General features: G+C 41.6%; 2 protein-coding genes across 2 annotated transcripts; one reads left to right on the top strand and one right to left on the bottom strand.

The window, feature by feature from the left end:
- The first annotated feature begins 9,105 nt into the window (after nt 1-9,105).
- Nucleotides 9,106-14,730, top strand: LOC127300579 (ferrochelatase-2, chloroplastic). The gene is made up of 9 exons (XM_051330710.2): nt 9,106-9,381; nt 10,128-10,449; nt 11,020-11,163; nt 11,350-11,451; nt 11,762-11,865; nt 11,948-12,074; nt 12,900-13,052; nt 13,285-13,385; nt 14,128-14,730. The coding sequence occupies exons 1-9, from the start codon at nt 9,317-9,319 to the stop codon at nt 14,441-14,443; spliced, it is 1,434 nt and encodes a 477-aa protein (XP_051186670.1). The 5' UTR covers nt 9,106-9,316; the 3' UTR covers nt 14,444-14,730.
- A 1,054-nt stretch (nt 14,731-15,784) lies between these two features.
- On the bottom strand, nt 15,785-16,691 carry LOC127304930 (cleavage stimulating factor 64-like). The gene has a single exon (XM_051335472.2). The coding sequence runs from the start codon at nt 16,658-16,660 to the stop codon at nt 15,986-15,988; it is 675 nt and encodes a 224-aa protein (XP_051191432.1). The 5' UTR covers nt 16,661-16,691; the 3' UTR covers nt 15,785-15,985.
- Nucleotides 16,692-17,430: the final 739 nt, after the last annotated feature.

The raw sequence follows: 17,430 nt of genomic DNA, 5'->3' as shown, positions 1-17,430 counted from the left end.
GTGGGAATATTGCAGGCAGTAGAGATGCAGTAAAACAGTAAACAAGCGGTGATTGCAGTATTTGGAAACAAGGCCTAGGGATTATACTTTCACTAGTGGACACTCTCAACATTGATCACATAATAAAACCACTCTACACTCTATTGTTGGATGGTGAACACCACTAATTGTGTAGGGCTACAAGAGCACCTCAATGCCGGAGTTAACAAGCTCCACAATATTCGATATTCATATTTAAATAACCTTAGAGTGCATGATAGATCAACACAACTATACCAAGTACTAACATAGCATGCACACTGTCACCTTCATACTATGAAAGGAGGAATAGATCACATCAATACCATCATAGTAATAGTTAACTTCATAATCTACAAGAGATCATAATCATAAACTACGCCAAGTACTACATGATGCACACACTGTCACCATTACATCATGAAGGAGGAATAGAGTACTTTAATAACATCACTAGAGTAGCACATAGATTAATAGTGATACAAAACTCATCATATGAATCTCAATCATGTAAGGCAGCCCTGTCATCTGGTGGCTCTGTGGCCCCCCCTCTGGTGGCTCTCGGGTGTTCTGGAAGCTTCGTGGAATTTTAAGACTCTGGGCGTTGATTTTATCCAATTCCGGGAATATTTCCTTACTAGGATTTCTGAAACCAAAAACAGCAGAAAACAGGAACTGGCACTTCGGCATCTCGTCAATAGGTTAGTTCCGGAAAACGCATAAAATCATCATAAAGTGTGAACAAAACATGTAGGTATTGTCATAAAACAAGCATGGAACATCAGAAATTATAGATACGTTGGAGACGTATCAGCATCCCGAAGCTTAGTTCCTACTCGTCCTCGAGTAGGTAAACGATAAAAGATAATTTCTGAAGTGACATGCTACCAACATAATCTTGATCATACTATTGTAAAGCATATGAGATGAATGCAGTGATTCAAAGCAATGGTAAATACAATGGTTAAACAATTGAATCATATAGCAAAGACTTTTCATGAATAGTACTTTCGAGACAAGCATCGATAAGTCTTGCATAAGAGTTAACTCATAAAGCAATAAATTCAAAGTAAAGACATTGAAGCAACACAAAGGAAGATTAAGTTTCAGCGGTTGCTTTCAACTTGTAACATATATATCTCATGGATATTGTCAACATAAAGTAATATAATAAGTGCAATATGCCAGTATGTAGGAATCAATGCACAGTTAACACAAGTGTTTGCTTCTAAGACAGAAGGAGACGGGTAAACTGACTCAACATGAAAGTAGAAGAAAGGCCCTTCGCAGAGGGAAGCATTGATTGCTATATTTGTGCTAGAGCTTTTATTTTGAAAACAAGAAACAATTTTGTCAACGGTAGTAATAAAGCATATGTATTATGTAAATTATATCCTACAAGTTGCAAGCCTCATGCATAGTATACAAATAGTGCCCGCACCTTTCCTAATTAGCTCGGATTACCTGGATTATCACCGCAATACATATGTTTTAACCAAGTATCACAAAGGGGTACCTCTATGCCGCCTGTACAAAGGTCTAAGGAGAAAGCTCGCATTGGATTTCTCGCTTTTGATTATTCTCAACTTAGACATCCATACCGGGACAACATATACAACAGATAATGGACTCCTCTTTAATGCATAAGCATTTAGCAACAAATAATTTTTCATATGAGATTGAAGATAGTTGTCCAAAACTGAAACTTCCACCATGGATCATGGCTTTAGTTAGCGGCCCAATGTTCTTCTCTAACAATATGCATGCTCAAACCATTCAACTCATGGTAAATCGCCCTTACTTCAGACAAGACGAACATGCATAGCAACTCACATGATATTCAACAAAGGGTAGTTGATGGCGTCCCCAGGAACATGGTTATCGCTCAACAAGCAACTTATAAGAAATAGAATGCATAAGTACATATTCAATACCACAATAGTTTTTAAGCTATTTGTCCCATGAGCTATATATTGCAAAGACAAAGAATGGAAATTTAAAGGTAGCACTCAAGCAATTTACTTTGGAATGGCGGAAAAATACCATGTAGTAGGTAGGTATGGTGGACACAAATGGCATAGTGTTTGGCTCAAGGATTTGGATGCACGAGAAGTATTTCCTCTCAATACAAGGCTTAGGCTAGCAAGGTTGTTTGAAGCAAACACAAGTATGAACCGGTGCAGCAAAACTTATATAAGAACATATTGCAAGCATTATAAGACTCTACACTGTCTTCCTTGTTGCTCAAACTCCTTACCAGAAAATATCTAGACCTTAGAGAGACCAATCATGCAAACCAAATTTTAACCAGCTCTATGTATTTCTTCACTAATAGGTGCAAAGTATATGATGCAAGAGGTTAAACATGATCTATATGAGCACAACAATTGCCAAGTATCAAGTTATTCAAGACATCATACCAATTACTACATGTAGCATTTCCCGTTTCCAACCATACAACAATTAACGAAGCAGTTTCAACCTTCACCATGAAAATTAAAAGCTAAGAACACATGTGTTCATATAATCCAGCGGAGCGTGTCTCTCTCCCACACAAGCATGAATTTATTCAAACAAAACAAAAATGAAAACAGAAGCACACAGACGCTCCAAGTAAAGTACATAAGATGTGACAGAATAAAAATATAGTTTCACTAGAGGAATCTGATAATTTGTCGATGAAGAAGGGGATGCCTTGGGCATCCCCAAGCTTAGATGCTTGAGTCTTCTTGAAATATGCAGGATGAACCACCGGGGCATCCCCAAGCTTAGAGCTTTCACTCTCCTTGATCATATTGTATCATCCTCCTCTCTTGATTCTTGAAAACTTCCTCCACACCAAACTCAAAACAAACTCATTAGAGAGTTAGTGCATAATCAAAATTCACGTGTTCAGAGGTGACACAATCATTCTTAACACTTCTGGACATTGCCCAAAGCTTCTGAAAGTTAATGGAACAAAGAAATCCATTCAACATAGCAAAAGAGGCAATGCGAAATAAAAGGCAGAATCTGTCAAAACAGAACAGTCCGTAAAGACGAATTTCTAAGAGGCACCAGACTTGCTCAAATGATAATGCTCAAATTGAATGAAAGTTGCGTACATATCTGAGGATCACTCACGTAAATTGGCAGAATTTTCTGAGTTACCTACAGAGAATTCAACCCAGATTCGTGACAGACATAAATCTGTTTCTGCGCAGTAATCCAAATCTAGTATCAACCTTTCTATCAAAGAATTTACTTGGCACAACAATGCAACAAAATTAAGATAAGGAGAGGTTGCTACAGTAGTAAAAACTTCCAAGACACAAATATAAAACAAAAGTACTGTAGCAAAATAACACATGGGTTATCTCCCAAGAAGTTCTTTCTTTATAGCCATTAAGATGGGCTCAGCAATTTTAATGATGCACTCGCAAGAAATAAGAGTTGAAGCAAAAGAGAGCATCAAGAAGAAAATTCAAAACAAATTTAAGCCTAACCCACTTCCTATGAAAAGGAATCTTGTAAATAAACAAATTCATGAAGCATAATGCAACAAGCATAGAAAGACTAGACAAGCGCAACTTCAAGATTTTCAGCATAAAGAGGGGAAACTTAATATTATTAAGATGCATACAACCATGTTTCCCTCTCTCATAATAACTTTCAGTAGTATCATGAGCAAACTCAACAATATAACTATCACATAAAGCATTCTTATCATGAGTCTCATGCATAAAATTATTACTCTCCACATAAGCATAATCAATTTTATTAGTAATAGTGGGAGCAAATTCAACAAAGTAGCTATCATTATTATTCTCATCAAGTGTAGGAGGCATAGTATAATCAAAATAAAATTTACTCTCCATAGTAGGTGGCACCAAAAGACCACTATCATTATAATCATCATAAATAGGAGGCAAAGTATCATCAAAGTAAATTTTCTCCTCCATGCTTGGGGGACTAAAAATATCATGCTCATCAAAACCAGCTTCCCCAAGCTTAGAATTTTCCATATCATTAGCAACAATGATGTTCAAAGTATTCATACTAATAACATTGCCATTAGCATGCAAATAAGGTTCCATAGGTTTTTCAATTTTTGCAACACACCATTTATGTATTAACTCAGGAAATAAATTAAAAAGCTCATAGTTGTTTTCCATTATGCCTTACTAGTGTAAAACAAGAAACAAAAAGATGCAATTGCATGATCTAAAGGAAATATCTTGGAGCACTTACAACGGCGCCGGAAAATAGCTTAATAGCCGAGATCCGGAGTGTGAGTACCTTTTACCTTTCCTCCCCGGCAACGGCGCCAGAAAATAGGCTTGATGTCTACGCACACTCCTTTTCCTGTAGACAGTGTTGGGCCTCCAACAGTAGAGGTTTGTAGAACAACAGCAAGTTTTCCCTTAAGTGGATCACCCAAGGTTTATCGAACTCAGGGAGGAAGAGGTCAAAGATATCCCTCTCATGCAACCCTGCAACCACAAAGCAAGAAGTCTCTTGTGTCCCCAACACACCTAATACACTTGTCAGATGTATAGGTGCACTAGTTCGGCGAAGAGATAGTGAAATACAGGTGGTATGAATGAATATGAGCAGTAGTAACCGCGCCAGAAAATACTTGATGCTACAACTGGCGTGTGGTTGATGGTGGGAATATTGCAGGCGATGAGAGATGCGATAAAACAAGAAACAAGCGGTGATTGCAGTATTTGGAAACAAGGCCTAGGGATTATACTTTCACTAGTGGACACTCTCAACATTGATCACATAATAAAACCACTCTACACTCTATTGTTGGATGATGAACACCACTAATTGTGTAGGGCTACAAGAGCACCTCAATGCCGGAGTTAACAAGCTCCACAATATTCGATATTCATATTTAAATAACCTTAGAGTGCATGATAGATCAACACAACTATACCAAGTACTAACATAGCATGCACACTGTCACCTTCATACTATGAAAGGAGGAATAGATCACATCAATACCATCATAGTAATAGTTAACTTCATCATCTACAAGAGATCATAATCATAAACTACGCCAAGTACTACATGATGCACACACTGTCACCATTACATCATGAAGGAGGAATAGAGTACTTTAATAACATCACTAGAGTAGCACATAGATTAATAGTGATACAAAACTCATCATATGAATCTCAATCATGTAAGGCAGCTATGAGATCATTGTATTGAAGTACACAGGAGAGAGATTAACCACATAGCTACCGGTACAGCCCTTAGCCTCGATGGAGAACTACTCCCTCCTCATGGGAGACAGCAGCGGTGATGAAGATGGCGGTGGTGTCGATGGAGATGCCTTCCGGGGGCACTTCCCCGTCCCGACGGCGTGCCGGAACAGAGACTTTTGTCCCCCAGATCTTGGCTTCGCGATGGCGGCGGGTTTCTCGTACCGTGGCTTTTCCGTATCGAAGATTTAGGTCAGGGACCTTTAAATAGGCGAAGAGGCGGAGTCGGAAGGCTGACGAGGCGGTGACACCATAGGGGGGCGCCCCCCCTGGGCCGCGCCGCCCTGTCATCTGGTGGCCCTGTGGCCCCCCTCTGGTGGCTCTCGGGTGTTTGGAAGCTTCGTGGAATTTTAAGACTCTGGGCGTTGATTTTATCCAATTCCGAGAATATTTCCTTACTAGGATTTCTGAAACCAAAAACAGCAGAAAACAGGAACTGGCACTTCGGCATCTCGTCAATAGGTTAGTTCCGGAAAACGCATAAAATCATCATAAAGTGTGAACAAAACATGTAGGTATTGTCATAAAACAAGCATGGAACATCAGAAATTATAGATACGTTGGAGACGTATCAGAAGGCACCCGAGGATTCGGTTAGCCATGGCTTGTGTAAGCAAAAGGTTGGGAGGAGTGTCATCCATAAATAAAAACTAAAGTACATGTGTAAACAAAAGAGAAGAGGGATGATCTACCTTGCTGGTAGAGATAACGTCCTTCATGGGAGCCGCTCTTTGAAAGTCTGTTTGGCAAGGGGGTTAGAGTGCCCACTACCATTCGTTGACAACAACAAACACCTCTCAAAACTTTACTTTTATGCTCTCTATATGATTTCAAAACTTAAAAAGCTCTAGCACATGATTTAATCCCTGCTTCCCTCTGCGAAGGGCCTTTCTTTTACTTTATGTTAAGTCAGTTCACCTACTTCCTTCCATCTTAGAAGCAAACACTTATGTCAACTGTGCATTGATTCTTACATACTTGCTTATTTGCATTCATCATATTACTTTGTGTTGACAATTATCCATGAGATATGCATGTTGAAAGTTGAAAGCAATTGCTGAAACTTAAATCTTCCTTTGTGTTGTTTCGATGCCTTTACTTTGAATTTTATTGCTTTATGAGTTAACTCTTATGCAAGACTTTTGATGCTTGTCTTGAAAGTATTATTCATGAAAAGTTTTGCTATATGTTATCTATTTGTTAGCAACTATAGATCATTGCCTTGAGTCACTGCATTCATCTCATATGCTTTACAATAGTATGATCAAGATTATGTAAGTAGCATGTCACTACAGAAATTATTCTTTTTATTGTTTACCTACTCGAGGGCGAGTAGGAACTAAGCTTGGGGATGCTTGATACGTCTCCAACGTATCTATAATTTCTGATGTTCCATGCTTGTTTTATGAAAATACCTACATGTTTTGCTCGCACTTTATAATGATTTCATGCATTTTCCGGAACTAACCTATTAACAAGATGCCGAAGTGCCAGTTCCTGTTTTCTGCTATTTTTGGTTCCAGAAAGGCTGTTCGGGCAATATTCTTGGAATTTGACGAAAGGAAGACCAAACATCATAATTCACCGAGACGGACCAGGACACCGAATGAGAGTCGGAGGGGAGGCCTGGGGCCCCCAGACCATAGGCCGGCGCGGCCTAGAGGGGGGCGCGCCGCCCTATGGGGTGGGCCCCCCAGGCGCCTCCTTGCGCCGCCTCTTCGCCTATAAGACCCCTCGCGACCTAAAACCTCGAGACAAATTGACCAAACTCCAGAAAGACTCCAGGGGCGCCGCCGCCATCGCGAAACTCCGTTTCGGGGGACAGAACCTCTGTTCCGGCACGCCGCCGGGATGGGGATGTGCCCCCGGAAGCCATCTTCATCGACGCCACCGCCTCCATCATGCTCCGTGAGTAGTTCCCCCATGGACTACGGGTTCTAGCAGTAGCTAGTTGGTACTCTCTCCCATGTACTTCAATACAATGATCTCATGAGCTGCCTTACATGATTGAGATCCATCTGATGTAATCGGTGTTGTGTTTGTTGGGATCCGATGGATGATACATTATGATTAGTCTATCTATAAAGTTTGTGAAGTTATTGTTGCTGCAATCTTGTTGTGTTTAATGCTTGTCACTAGTGCACGAGTGGCATGATCTTAGATTTAAGCTCTATAATTATTGCTTAGATTGTATCTACAAGTTGTTTGCACATATTGCTGTCCGGAACCCGAGGCCCCAAAGTGACAGAAATTGGGACAACCGGAGGGGAAGGCTGTGGTATGAGGATCACATGTTTTCACCAAGTGTTAATGCTTTGCTCCGGTGCTCTATTAAAAGGAGTACCTTAATTGCCAGTAGATTCCCTTGAGGCGGGCCCGCCAAGGCTGGTAGGACAAAAGATGTTATGCAAGTTTCTCATTGCGAGCACGTATGACTATATATGGAAAACATGCCTACATGATTAATAATCTTGATGTTCTGTCTTAATGCTATTTCAATCCTATCAATTGCCCAACTGTAATTTGTTCATCCAACACTTGTTATTTGAGAGTTACCACTAGTGAAGATAGCTGGGGGAACCCCGGTCCATCTCTCATCATCATATACTCGTTTCTATATGTCATTGGAAGTAGTATCAACTATTTTCTGGTGCCATTGCCTCGTATTCTTGCTCTTTTCTTGTGTTATTCTTGTTACTATTGCTCTCATATTACTGGCTAAGCTTTCACATCACCCCTGTTACTAGTGCTTTTCAGTGTGCGGTGAATTGACAACTCAGTTGTTAAGACTTATAAGTATTCTTTACCTCCCCTTGTGTCGAATCAATAAATTTGGGTTTTACTTCCCTCGAAGACTGTTGCGATCCCCTATACTTGTGGGTTATCATCGGGGTGTGATATGATTGCACACCCTAATTTAGAAAATTTGGACAAAATTTGCAATGTTCCGGACAATAATGTTGTACACTTGGGTATTGCTATGGCAAGATTGAGCAAGAGATCGAGTGCCAAAGCTATTGATCACGGCGTTGATCATGCTCTAGATGATGATCAACACATTGATAGTGCCGGATGATGATCAACACATTGAGAGTGCCAAACTGCTGATCATGGTTTTGGTTATGCTCTAGATGATGATTACCCCATTGATAGTGCCAAAGCTGTTGATGGTGATCTTGGTCATGCTCTTGATGATGCTCAACACATTGACACTCCTAAAACTCTTGCCAAAGTTCTTGATCATGCCACTTACACGGATTCGTTATCTGATTAGGTCGTTGTGGTGGAGTGCGGCAGGGTGGACAAGGGGTGGTTCCCTCCACCCATCTAGCGGGACAACATCATCCTGGTGCCAGGCGGGAAGAAGGCTATGCTGATGCAACCTCGCACCACGTGCCGCCAGGTCCCCGATGCCGCGGAGGTTTGGATCCCAACAAAATTTTCCAGTTTCCTAATTTGGTACCATCACCCGCCACCGATCTCAGGCCGTCGCCGCTGCCATGTCCACGAGCCGAGGCGATCGGATCCTATTCCTACTCGAGACTCTCCCAACCTTCTCAAGTACTACTAGTCTGATCTCAATTAATTGACGCATGTACAGACCTAATCACATGCACGTATAGGCTTCCTCCCCGTCGATTAAATCCTACCGGAGGGAGTATAAATAAGGATAAGGGCCCATCGTATATAAAAAATGTGCCTATTGGGCTGCACCACTACGTCGTGTCGCGCTCTGTCCCAGTGGGCCCTACCGTCTCCGTGGACGTGGACGATCGTGGGCGTAGGAATTCATCGAGGGGAGGGCAGTTGCCGATTCGCTCGCTGCCTTTATTCCAGAAAGAAAGAAAGGGAGAGTCGTGGAGAGGAGGAGGAAGAAGAAGAAGACGACACTGCGCGCGCAGGGCAGGCAGATCCACGCACGCACGCGCCAGTCCACCATTCCTCGGACTCGGAACCATCCCTCCCCGTCCTCACCTGCGTCCGCAGATCTATCCCCCCCTTTCCGCCGCGCCGTCTCTTGTCGGGGAAAGCTTTCCTCCATGGAGTGCGTCCGCTCCGGGGCTCTTGATCTCCGGTGCCAGGGGAAGGTCTTCGGCTCCGTGACGTGAGTACCGTCTATCGCTCCTCGCCATCCCTCTTGTCGAATCATGTTTCCTCCTTGATCTGGGCGGCGGGGTTTGGCCTTTGGCGCCAACTGATTTCGGGCGCCTGTCGCAGTCACGGCAATATTTCTGATGATCCGGTCGTAAACTAGTGCAAAACGATTTCTTTCTGTGGAAATTCGATTCGCCTGCCATGCCATGCCATCGTGTAGACAAAACTCGACACTTTGTAAAAGGAAAAACGGTGCAATTTCTTTCTTTTTTCCGGATTCAGAGTCCTGTAGCGAATCCTGGAACCAATAATAGATTGTTTGCGCCTGTGAACATCTCCCAGGCGCCACGCATTTCCACATATTTGCAGAGTAAGGTTCATGTTTGCACTATCAAAATCACATCTGTCTTATTCGAGATGATGTGAAGTGGATTACAGTCTAGTATTATGGGTTCATGGATCAAATAGTTGCCACTCCTAATGGTCTGCAAAATAATTGATTTGCAAAAGAAAAAGGGTATGCTTGATCAGTTAACAAGTTATACTGCTTAAAGAATTGCTCTCTTGGTAGATATGCTCTAAGCGAATCTGTAATATATTGGGTCATACTGTCATTTTCAGATCGATCTAGCTTCTGCTAGTTTTTTTGACATGTGCTGAAGCCTATACTCACACGGCATTTACCCTGGAGAAAGAAATACAGAGCAACATTTTGTTTTTGTTCTGTGACTTTCCTGATTGTGCTGCCATTCACAGGTCATGTGGTAAAGCTGGCTGTTCTACGAATCTTGCTGGTTCTGCCAAGCAAAAGGACTTGCACGCCAAGGCTAAACATTTGCAGTTGTCAGCGAGTGGAACATCTAGCTTGGTTCACAGAGGTCCAGTGCTTAAACATCAGCGCAGTCTTGCTGTGAGATCCGCCGCTGCTGCGGATGCATACACTACTTTTGATGAAAATGTCAAGGGCGTAACCGCACATGCTGCTGAAGAAAAGGTTGGAGTACTGCTGTTTAATCTTGGTGGTCCAGAGACCCTCAACGACGTTCAGCCGTTTTTGTTCAACCTCTTTGCTGATCCAGTAAGTGACCGTGCCACATGCTCATAGTTTGATTGCCAATGCAACTTCACCCTTACCTTGTTAATTATGTGTAGCCAATGCTTGTATTTCTTTGGTAGTCAGGTTTATTCCCTTGGAGATATAATCCTTCCAGTAGAGATTAACTTCTCTAGACATAGAGATTTTCTCTTCGGAGGGGTCATGTCGTCCCTATCAGGGTTCGTTGGGTGGGAGTAGGATTAGACCTCTTCGCTTCTAATTAGAATGCATTTGAGTCCATATCTAGAGATTAACTTCTCTAGATATAGAGATTAGACCACAATGTACCCAAACAAGCTGTATAAGGGATAGCCATGCATCAATTATGGATTAGTTTATATAAGGAAGTATTTCTGTACCGTGTAAAGTTCATCATCCTAGTCTATGGTCTCTTGTGTATCCCTAGCCATGTCGTCTGGTCATTCTTCGCACGGTAGATATCCTAATGTGAATCACATTGCTCTATCTGTTTCTTAATTATTTTATAATTTCTGTACTTTTCAGTTCGGTACTTAAACAAGGTATCCTCTTGACTTACTTTTTACTACCCAGGATATCATTCGACTCCCTAGGCTGTTCAGATTTCTCCAAAGACCACTGGCCAAACTTATCTCTACTCTTAGAGCTCCTAAGAGTAAAGAGGCGTATGCTTCAATTGGTGGTGGATCACCTCTGCGGAGAATTACCGATGAGCAGGTAAAAGTTCACCAGTGACTTTTTTTTTTGTGTTAAACTAATATTAGTTGTGACTTCACAACTTTGTCAGAAACCAGTTAAACTATGCAACTTCCATCACAGATTCACAGTTACATCTCATTTCAGTATTACTTGTTATATTAGCAGGGATTTAATGCATCTTAACTGAATTAATTTAATTTTCAGGCGAATGCTTTGAAGATTGCACTAAAAGAGAAGAATTTGGAAGCAGATATATATGTTGGAATGCGGTATTGGTACCCGTTCACCGAAGAAGCCTTCGATCAGGTTAAAACTCCCCCCTCATCAATTTAAGTGCCTTTAAATCCTTTATAGTTTCTTGGTTTTTTGTTTAATTATTCATCCATGGTAGTTAATAGATACCGTTATTCTAGCTTTGAAATCTTGTTTTAGCCATGCTTTTAATATTCAATTTATATAACTGTATTTTACTTTCTTGAATTTGACTATGAATTTGGTCATACACTTTGCAACATTCTTTTTCAGGGATAATCCTTTTGTATTTTGGTTTTATCTAATTGATTCCAAGTTTTTAACTGAGGCATTACTGGTCTTTTACTCTTTTGATTGATGATAGATCAAGAAGGATAAAATTACGAAGCTTGTGGTTCTTCCACTATACCCTCAGTACTCCATATCGACAAGCGGGTCAAGCATCCGCGTTCTCCAAAACATTGTCAAGTATGGGATTGCCTTATCTTATGAAATATCTTCTTTCGGATTATTTAGAACATGAAATTCTAATACGGCATCATCCGTGCAGGGAAGATGCATTTTTTGCTGGTTTGCCGATTTCCATTATTGAATCATGGTACCAGCGGGAGGGCTATGTGAAATCAATGGCGGACTTAATTGAGAAGGAATTAACAGTTTTTTCAAATCCTGAAGAGGTTTGCACATTTCTTTTGCATGTTTTGCTTCTGGTTTTCTCTTAAAATTCATATATTTTGTGTAGTTGTTGAGCTGTAAGAATACTTGCAAAACTTGCGGCTTAGCCATTTGATGTGCTGTACATTCTTTAGTATAGAAATTCACTCGGGCCTGTGGTTTTGTATTTTTACCCATTACAGGCACCTAACTCTGGAGTCTGGGCAGAAATAAGTAATTAAATCATATGATGTGTTTGTATCTACAATCTCTGCATAACCATTAGCCCACTTTTGAGAGGGTGCTATAATGCATTATGCTGCCACTGTGCCAGTACTCATTCAAAATGAGGAAATAACTATGAAATTGTACTAGAGAGTGCATATTGAATGTGCTACTAGCGTATCATGACACTTACTTTTGTGAATACTGAATACTGAAGTATGCTGGGCACCTTAAAAATGACCTGGAAAGAGAAAGATGCAGTATCCTGATAAAGTAATCACCGAAATAATACTGGCAGTCTATGAGATCACTGTAACTTTCTTAGTAGATACCATTGTACAATATTTCCAGTTAATTGGTTAGATTTTACCGGTAGTAGCTACAAAAGGTAGATCTGTGATTGAGCACATGGAAACTATAGAAGTAGATTTCTCGTAAAAGATACTCCTGTGATATTTTATGCTGTGTTACTTCTATGAACTTATGAATACTACTGCACATGAAGAGTATGTTGATATCTGAAATGATTTATTTTTTAAGTGCAACGCAGGCACTACCATTTCTTATTAAATAATTAACAAACAGACTGTGATGTCCCTCTGACATTGTCTCATAATTCACAGGTTATGATATTCTTCAGTGCACATGGAGTACCACTTACTTATGTTACAGATGCCGGAGATCCGTACAGAGATCAGATGGAGGACTGCATTGCTTTGATCATGGAGGAACTGAAATCTAGAGGAACATTGAATAACCATACTTTGGCTTACCAGGTACAATCATACAGGAACAAATAAACACTTATGTTGTTAATCACTGTTTCGAGTTATGAATGCATTTGTTTAGGAAATTCCATGAATATTTAATTTATCCTCTGTACTTCGAAACTAGAAACCGAATTGTTTCCATCTTACTCTACAAATCTACATGGTTGAACATCATACAGTTGTGTTATTTTTCCTTTTATTGAATACTCCTGCATTAACCTTTCCACACATATGGCAGAGTCGCGTGGGACCAATTCAGTGGCTTAAGCCTTATACTGATGAAGTTTTAGTGGAACTTGGTCAGAAGGGTGTAAAGAGTCTCCTTGCTGTTCCAGTAAGGTAATCTTCAAATTTACAATTATGCTTTACCAATTTTATGTATCTCTTTCTGTATACACCTGAACCACTTTGAAGTGCATATATTAGTTCCAGTATTTTCCTCAAGAATGGTTTTCTATGCGCCTTTATGTATTTTTGGTTATTAGGCCCTCTGTTCACACCTAAACCAACTCAACTGCATATATTAGTTTATGCCTTGTAGTATAATGCCATTATCAATCTCTATGGCTAGCTCCATATCTTCATTTACCTCAACTTGGTCATCATGTACCTGTGTGCTCCTTACATTGTTGTCACTTGCACAATCTTGTCAATCTTAATGGTCCAGTATACTTATGATTACGATTTTATATCATAGAAACCACATAGTAATTGAGTGATTGTTGGTCAAAGACTTAATCTTAACAAGTCAAAATATGGCTTACATTTTGGGAGAGGTGGAGTATTTTGCACAGTACGTTTTACACATCAGGATAATGATTATCTGATATATTCTGTTAGGATCTTTTGATATCTAACTTGAGGCTGCATCTTTATGTCATACTCTTTTAATACTCCCTCCGATCCATAATAAGTGTTGTGGTTTTAGTTCAAATTTGACCAAAAATGAACTAAAACCACAACACTTATTATGGATCGGAGGGGAGTAGTATATTATTGTCTTTCAGTCGCCATACTTATTTGTTCGCTCTGTGCCACTCTTTCGACTATCGCTTACGTCATTTACTAATATAAAATTCAGCTTTGTGAGTGAGCATATTGAGACACTGGAAGAAATCGACATGGAGTACAGAGAGTTGGCTCTAGAGTCAGGCATTGAGAACTGGGGCAGGGTTCCAGCTCTTGGATGCACCTCATCCTTCATCTCGGACCTCGCAGATGCTGTTGTTGAAGCCCTTCCCTCTGCTTCCGCGTTGACAACCAGAAAGGTCAAGGGTACCGACTCTGACATGGACATGAGGCATTACCTGACGAAGATGTTCTTCGGCTCTGTCTTGGCTTTCTTCCTGCTGTTATCGCCAAGACTAGTTTCTGCTTTCAAGAACACTCTGCAGTGAGCTACTTTTTTTTTTTTTTCTTTCAAGCAGCAGTAATGGTGCGTGCAGTTTTTTGATGTGGATGCTCCGGGGTTGGCTATTTTGGTGATTGTAACTAGAAACCATATAGATTTAGTGTGGAATGATTTTGCTGTGGTAATCTACCATAGTACTATAATAGCAAGAAAGTCCGGGGTGAGATAACAGAGTATTTATCCTCTTGAGTAATAGTGCTACTTGACATGTAATCTTGGCCCCAACAGAGAACAATTTTAATTACTAATATAATAAGACGATGAAATACAGCATCCTCTAGCTGTCTTATTTTCACAATTTGTGTTTCAAAATTCTAAATTATTCCTCGCTTCAAAGCTTTTCCTAATAATCTTGGTTTTTTTGTGGTGGCTTTCCCTCAAAAAAAAGTTGTTTTCTGTAACGGGTTTCTACTAGTGAACAGATCTCGGACATAGATCTCCTTAAGAAAGATGCAAATCACCCAGGAATATTCGGTCTCAAATTCCCCGTGTAGCTCTAGGCTCTAAATTGATGGTACATGTGTTATCTGACAGCAGTAGCAAAAGTATCTAACAAAGAAATAACTAAAATGATGTTCAAAAAAATAGAAATAACTAAAATGAAAGCTTGAACACCGAGAATTTTTCATTTTCATATGAGATATACAGTAGTGCAAGAAGCTTGTTTCGCCTGATGTATCAGTTCATTTATTAGTAGTAGGAAACAACAACAAAGAACAGGAAGTAGGGCAACTACAGATCGATGGTGATCATGCACTAGCTGGGTCCTCCGTAGGATCGTCAGAAGCAGGGATTAGTAATTTTAATTACTAATCTAATAATAGGTGAAATGCCACATCCTATTGCTGTCAACTCGTCTGTCAAATTCGCACATTATGCTTTGTTTCTAAGATTTATTTATGTAATCATCATGGCCGTTTTAGCTGCTCCAACATCCCTATATGTTGGCCCTTTTACTGCCGCTACATCACAACGGTCACAGGATACCAAGCTTCTACCATGTTAGGTTGTTTCAGTTACCGGCTTCTACTAGTGAATGGCAAGAAAGATATGAATCACCCATGAACTTTTGGTCTCAAATTCATCGAGTAGCTCTAGGTTCTAAATGGATGCATTGAATAAAATCACAATGGACTCCCAACAAGCACAGAGAACATTCTAGATTCCCAGTGGCCATGCATTGATCACTCACAAGTCACAAACAAGATTTGCTAGGTGCAACAAAAATCCGGATCAAAATCCAACTTAACACCTGTTATTGTTTGTATAGAACATCCAAAGAAAGTGAAGATACATCATACATGTGTTATTTGAAGGCAGCAACAAAAGAATCTAACATAGAAATAACTGAAAATGAAAGAACAACAGGAATTTTTCATTTTCATACGAGATATACAGTAGTACAAGAGGCTTGTTTCGCCTGATCTATCAGTTCAAGAACTAGTAAGGAAAGAACAACAAAGAACACGATTTAGGGCAACTACAGATCGATGGTGATCATGCACTTTCTGGTTCCTCCGCATGGTCGTCAGAAGCAGGGTAGTATTGGGCGGACCGCAGCCTTCCCGCCATCTTCCACCTTCCTCAGCTTCGCGCGCTGATCATCAGACTCTTCAGCGGCGCTCGCCGCCCGCTTCTTCCTCCTTGCCTCCTCGGCGGCGTCATCCGCGGCCGCCATGTCGAGCAGATGCTGCACCTGCTCCATCGCCTCCGCCAGCCCAGGGACCTGCTCCTTGAGAGCCTTGCAGGCCTCAGCACCCATGCTCTCGAACGTCTCTCGCAGATGGTGCCTGCTCGCGGTCGCCAGCAGCCGCGTGATGGAGGGCGCAGGCGGGCGCCCGGAGACGAGTGATGCGGCGTGGATGGCGTCCTCCAGCCCGACCGGCTCGTGCTCTGCCTTGCGCCGGCGCGCCCGGTCGCTGTCGGCGAGACCCACCCGCAGCGGCCGGCCGCGGAGGAGGTGGCCCTGCAGGTTGCGGCAGGCGCTCTGCGCCGTCGCGTCGTCGGCGTACTCCACGAAGGCGTAGCCCTTGCGCTTGCCGGTGGCGGCGTCGGTGGCGAGGCGCATGGAGAGGACGGCGCCGATCAGCTCGCAGGCGTCGCGGGCCTCCTCCTCGGTGGCGTTGAAGGCGATGTTGCCGACGTAGACCATGCGGCTGCAGCGGCAGTTGGCGGAGGCCGTGGCCACGGCGGCGTCGTCCATGGTTGAGTACGTCGAAGCCTCGAAGGTGGGTGCGAGCGAGAGATCGGTGGATGCATTGCTGTTCCTGGTTTCCTTCCAAATATATAGAGCCAGCGGCACGCCATCTCCGTGTGCGTACAAACTGGAGACGGACTCGAATTGCGCGTAACATGTTTGGGTCTTTGGGAAGCCCTCTCGACGTACGTACGAATTGGAGTCGGAGTCGGAGTCGAATTGCGCGTGATCATGTTTGGGAAGGGCTCTCGGCGTCGCCTCCAACACGTGTCCATTCTGCCCCCCAATTCGACAAATGTTTACTGTAGCAAAAATCTTTTTTTGTATCTGCTTTATTGTACAGAAAAAGATGGTTACACAAAAGAAAATAGTCTGAATTTATTTCAGTTTCTTGACTATTAAATAACACTCCTTCATGGATCAACAGAATAAACTACAGGCTCCCCTATCTCTCAAATTGGAACTTGAGCTTCAGTTGATGGCCTGTTAATATATGCACCGAGCTGTGAGTTGGCTCTGACCATAGTGATTGAAATGCACTGCTTTGTGCTCATATAGTTGCACCATTTTCAGTCACCTTTGACATGCCAATCAATCACTGACATCCCAGGCACTCCTCTTCCCTCCTGCTTCACATAGTTCATCTTATCTTGAATCCCATATCGAACTGCTTGATTAATGATAACATAATCATATATGTGATGTCTGATCTGCCTAATGTCCTTTCCAAATTATCAATGCCATCAAAGTGAAATCTGATGTCCCAAGTATCATAT

The sequence above is a fragment of the Lolium perenne genome, chromosome 5, assembly GCF_019359855.2.
Source record: "Lolium perenne isolate Kyuss_39 chromosome 5, Kyuss_2.0, whole genome shotgun sequence".
Lineage (NCBI taxonomy): Eukaryota > Viridiplantae > Streptophyta > Magnoliopsida > Poales > Poaceae > Lolium > Lolium perenne.
The sequence above is the reverse complement of the archived record's forward strand: the minus strand, read 5'-3'. Positions and strand labels throughout refer to the sequence as shown.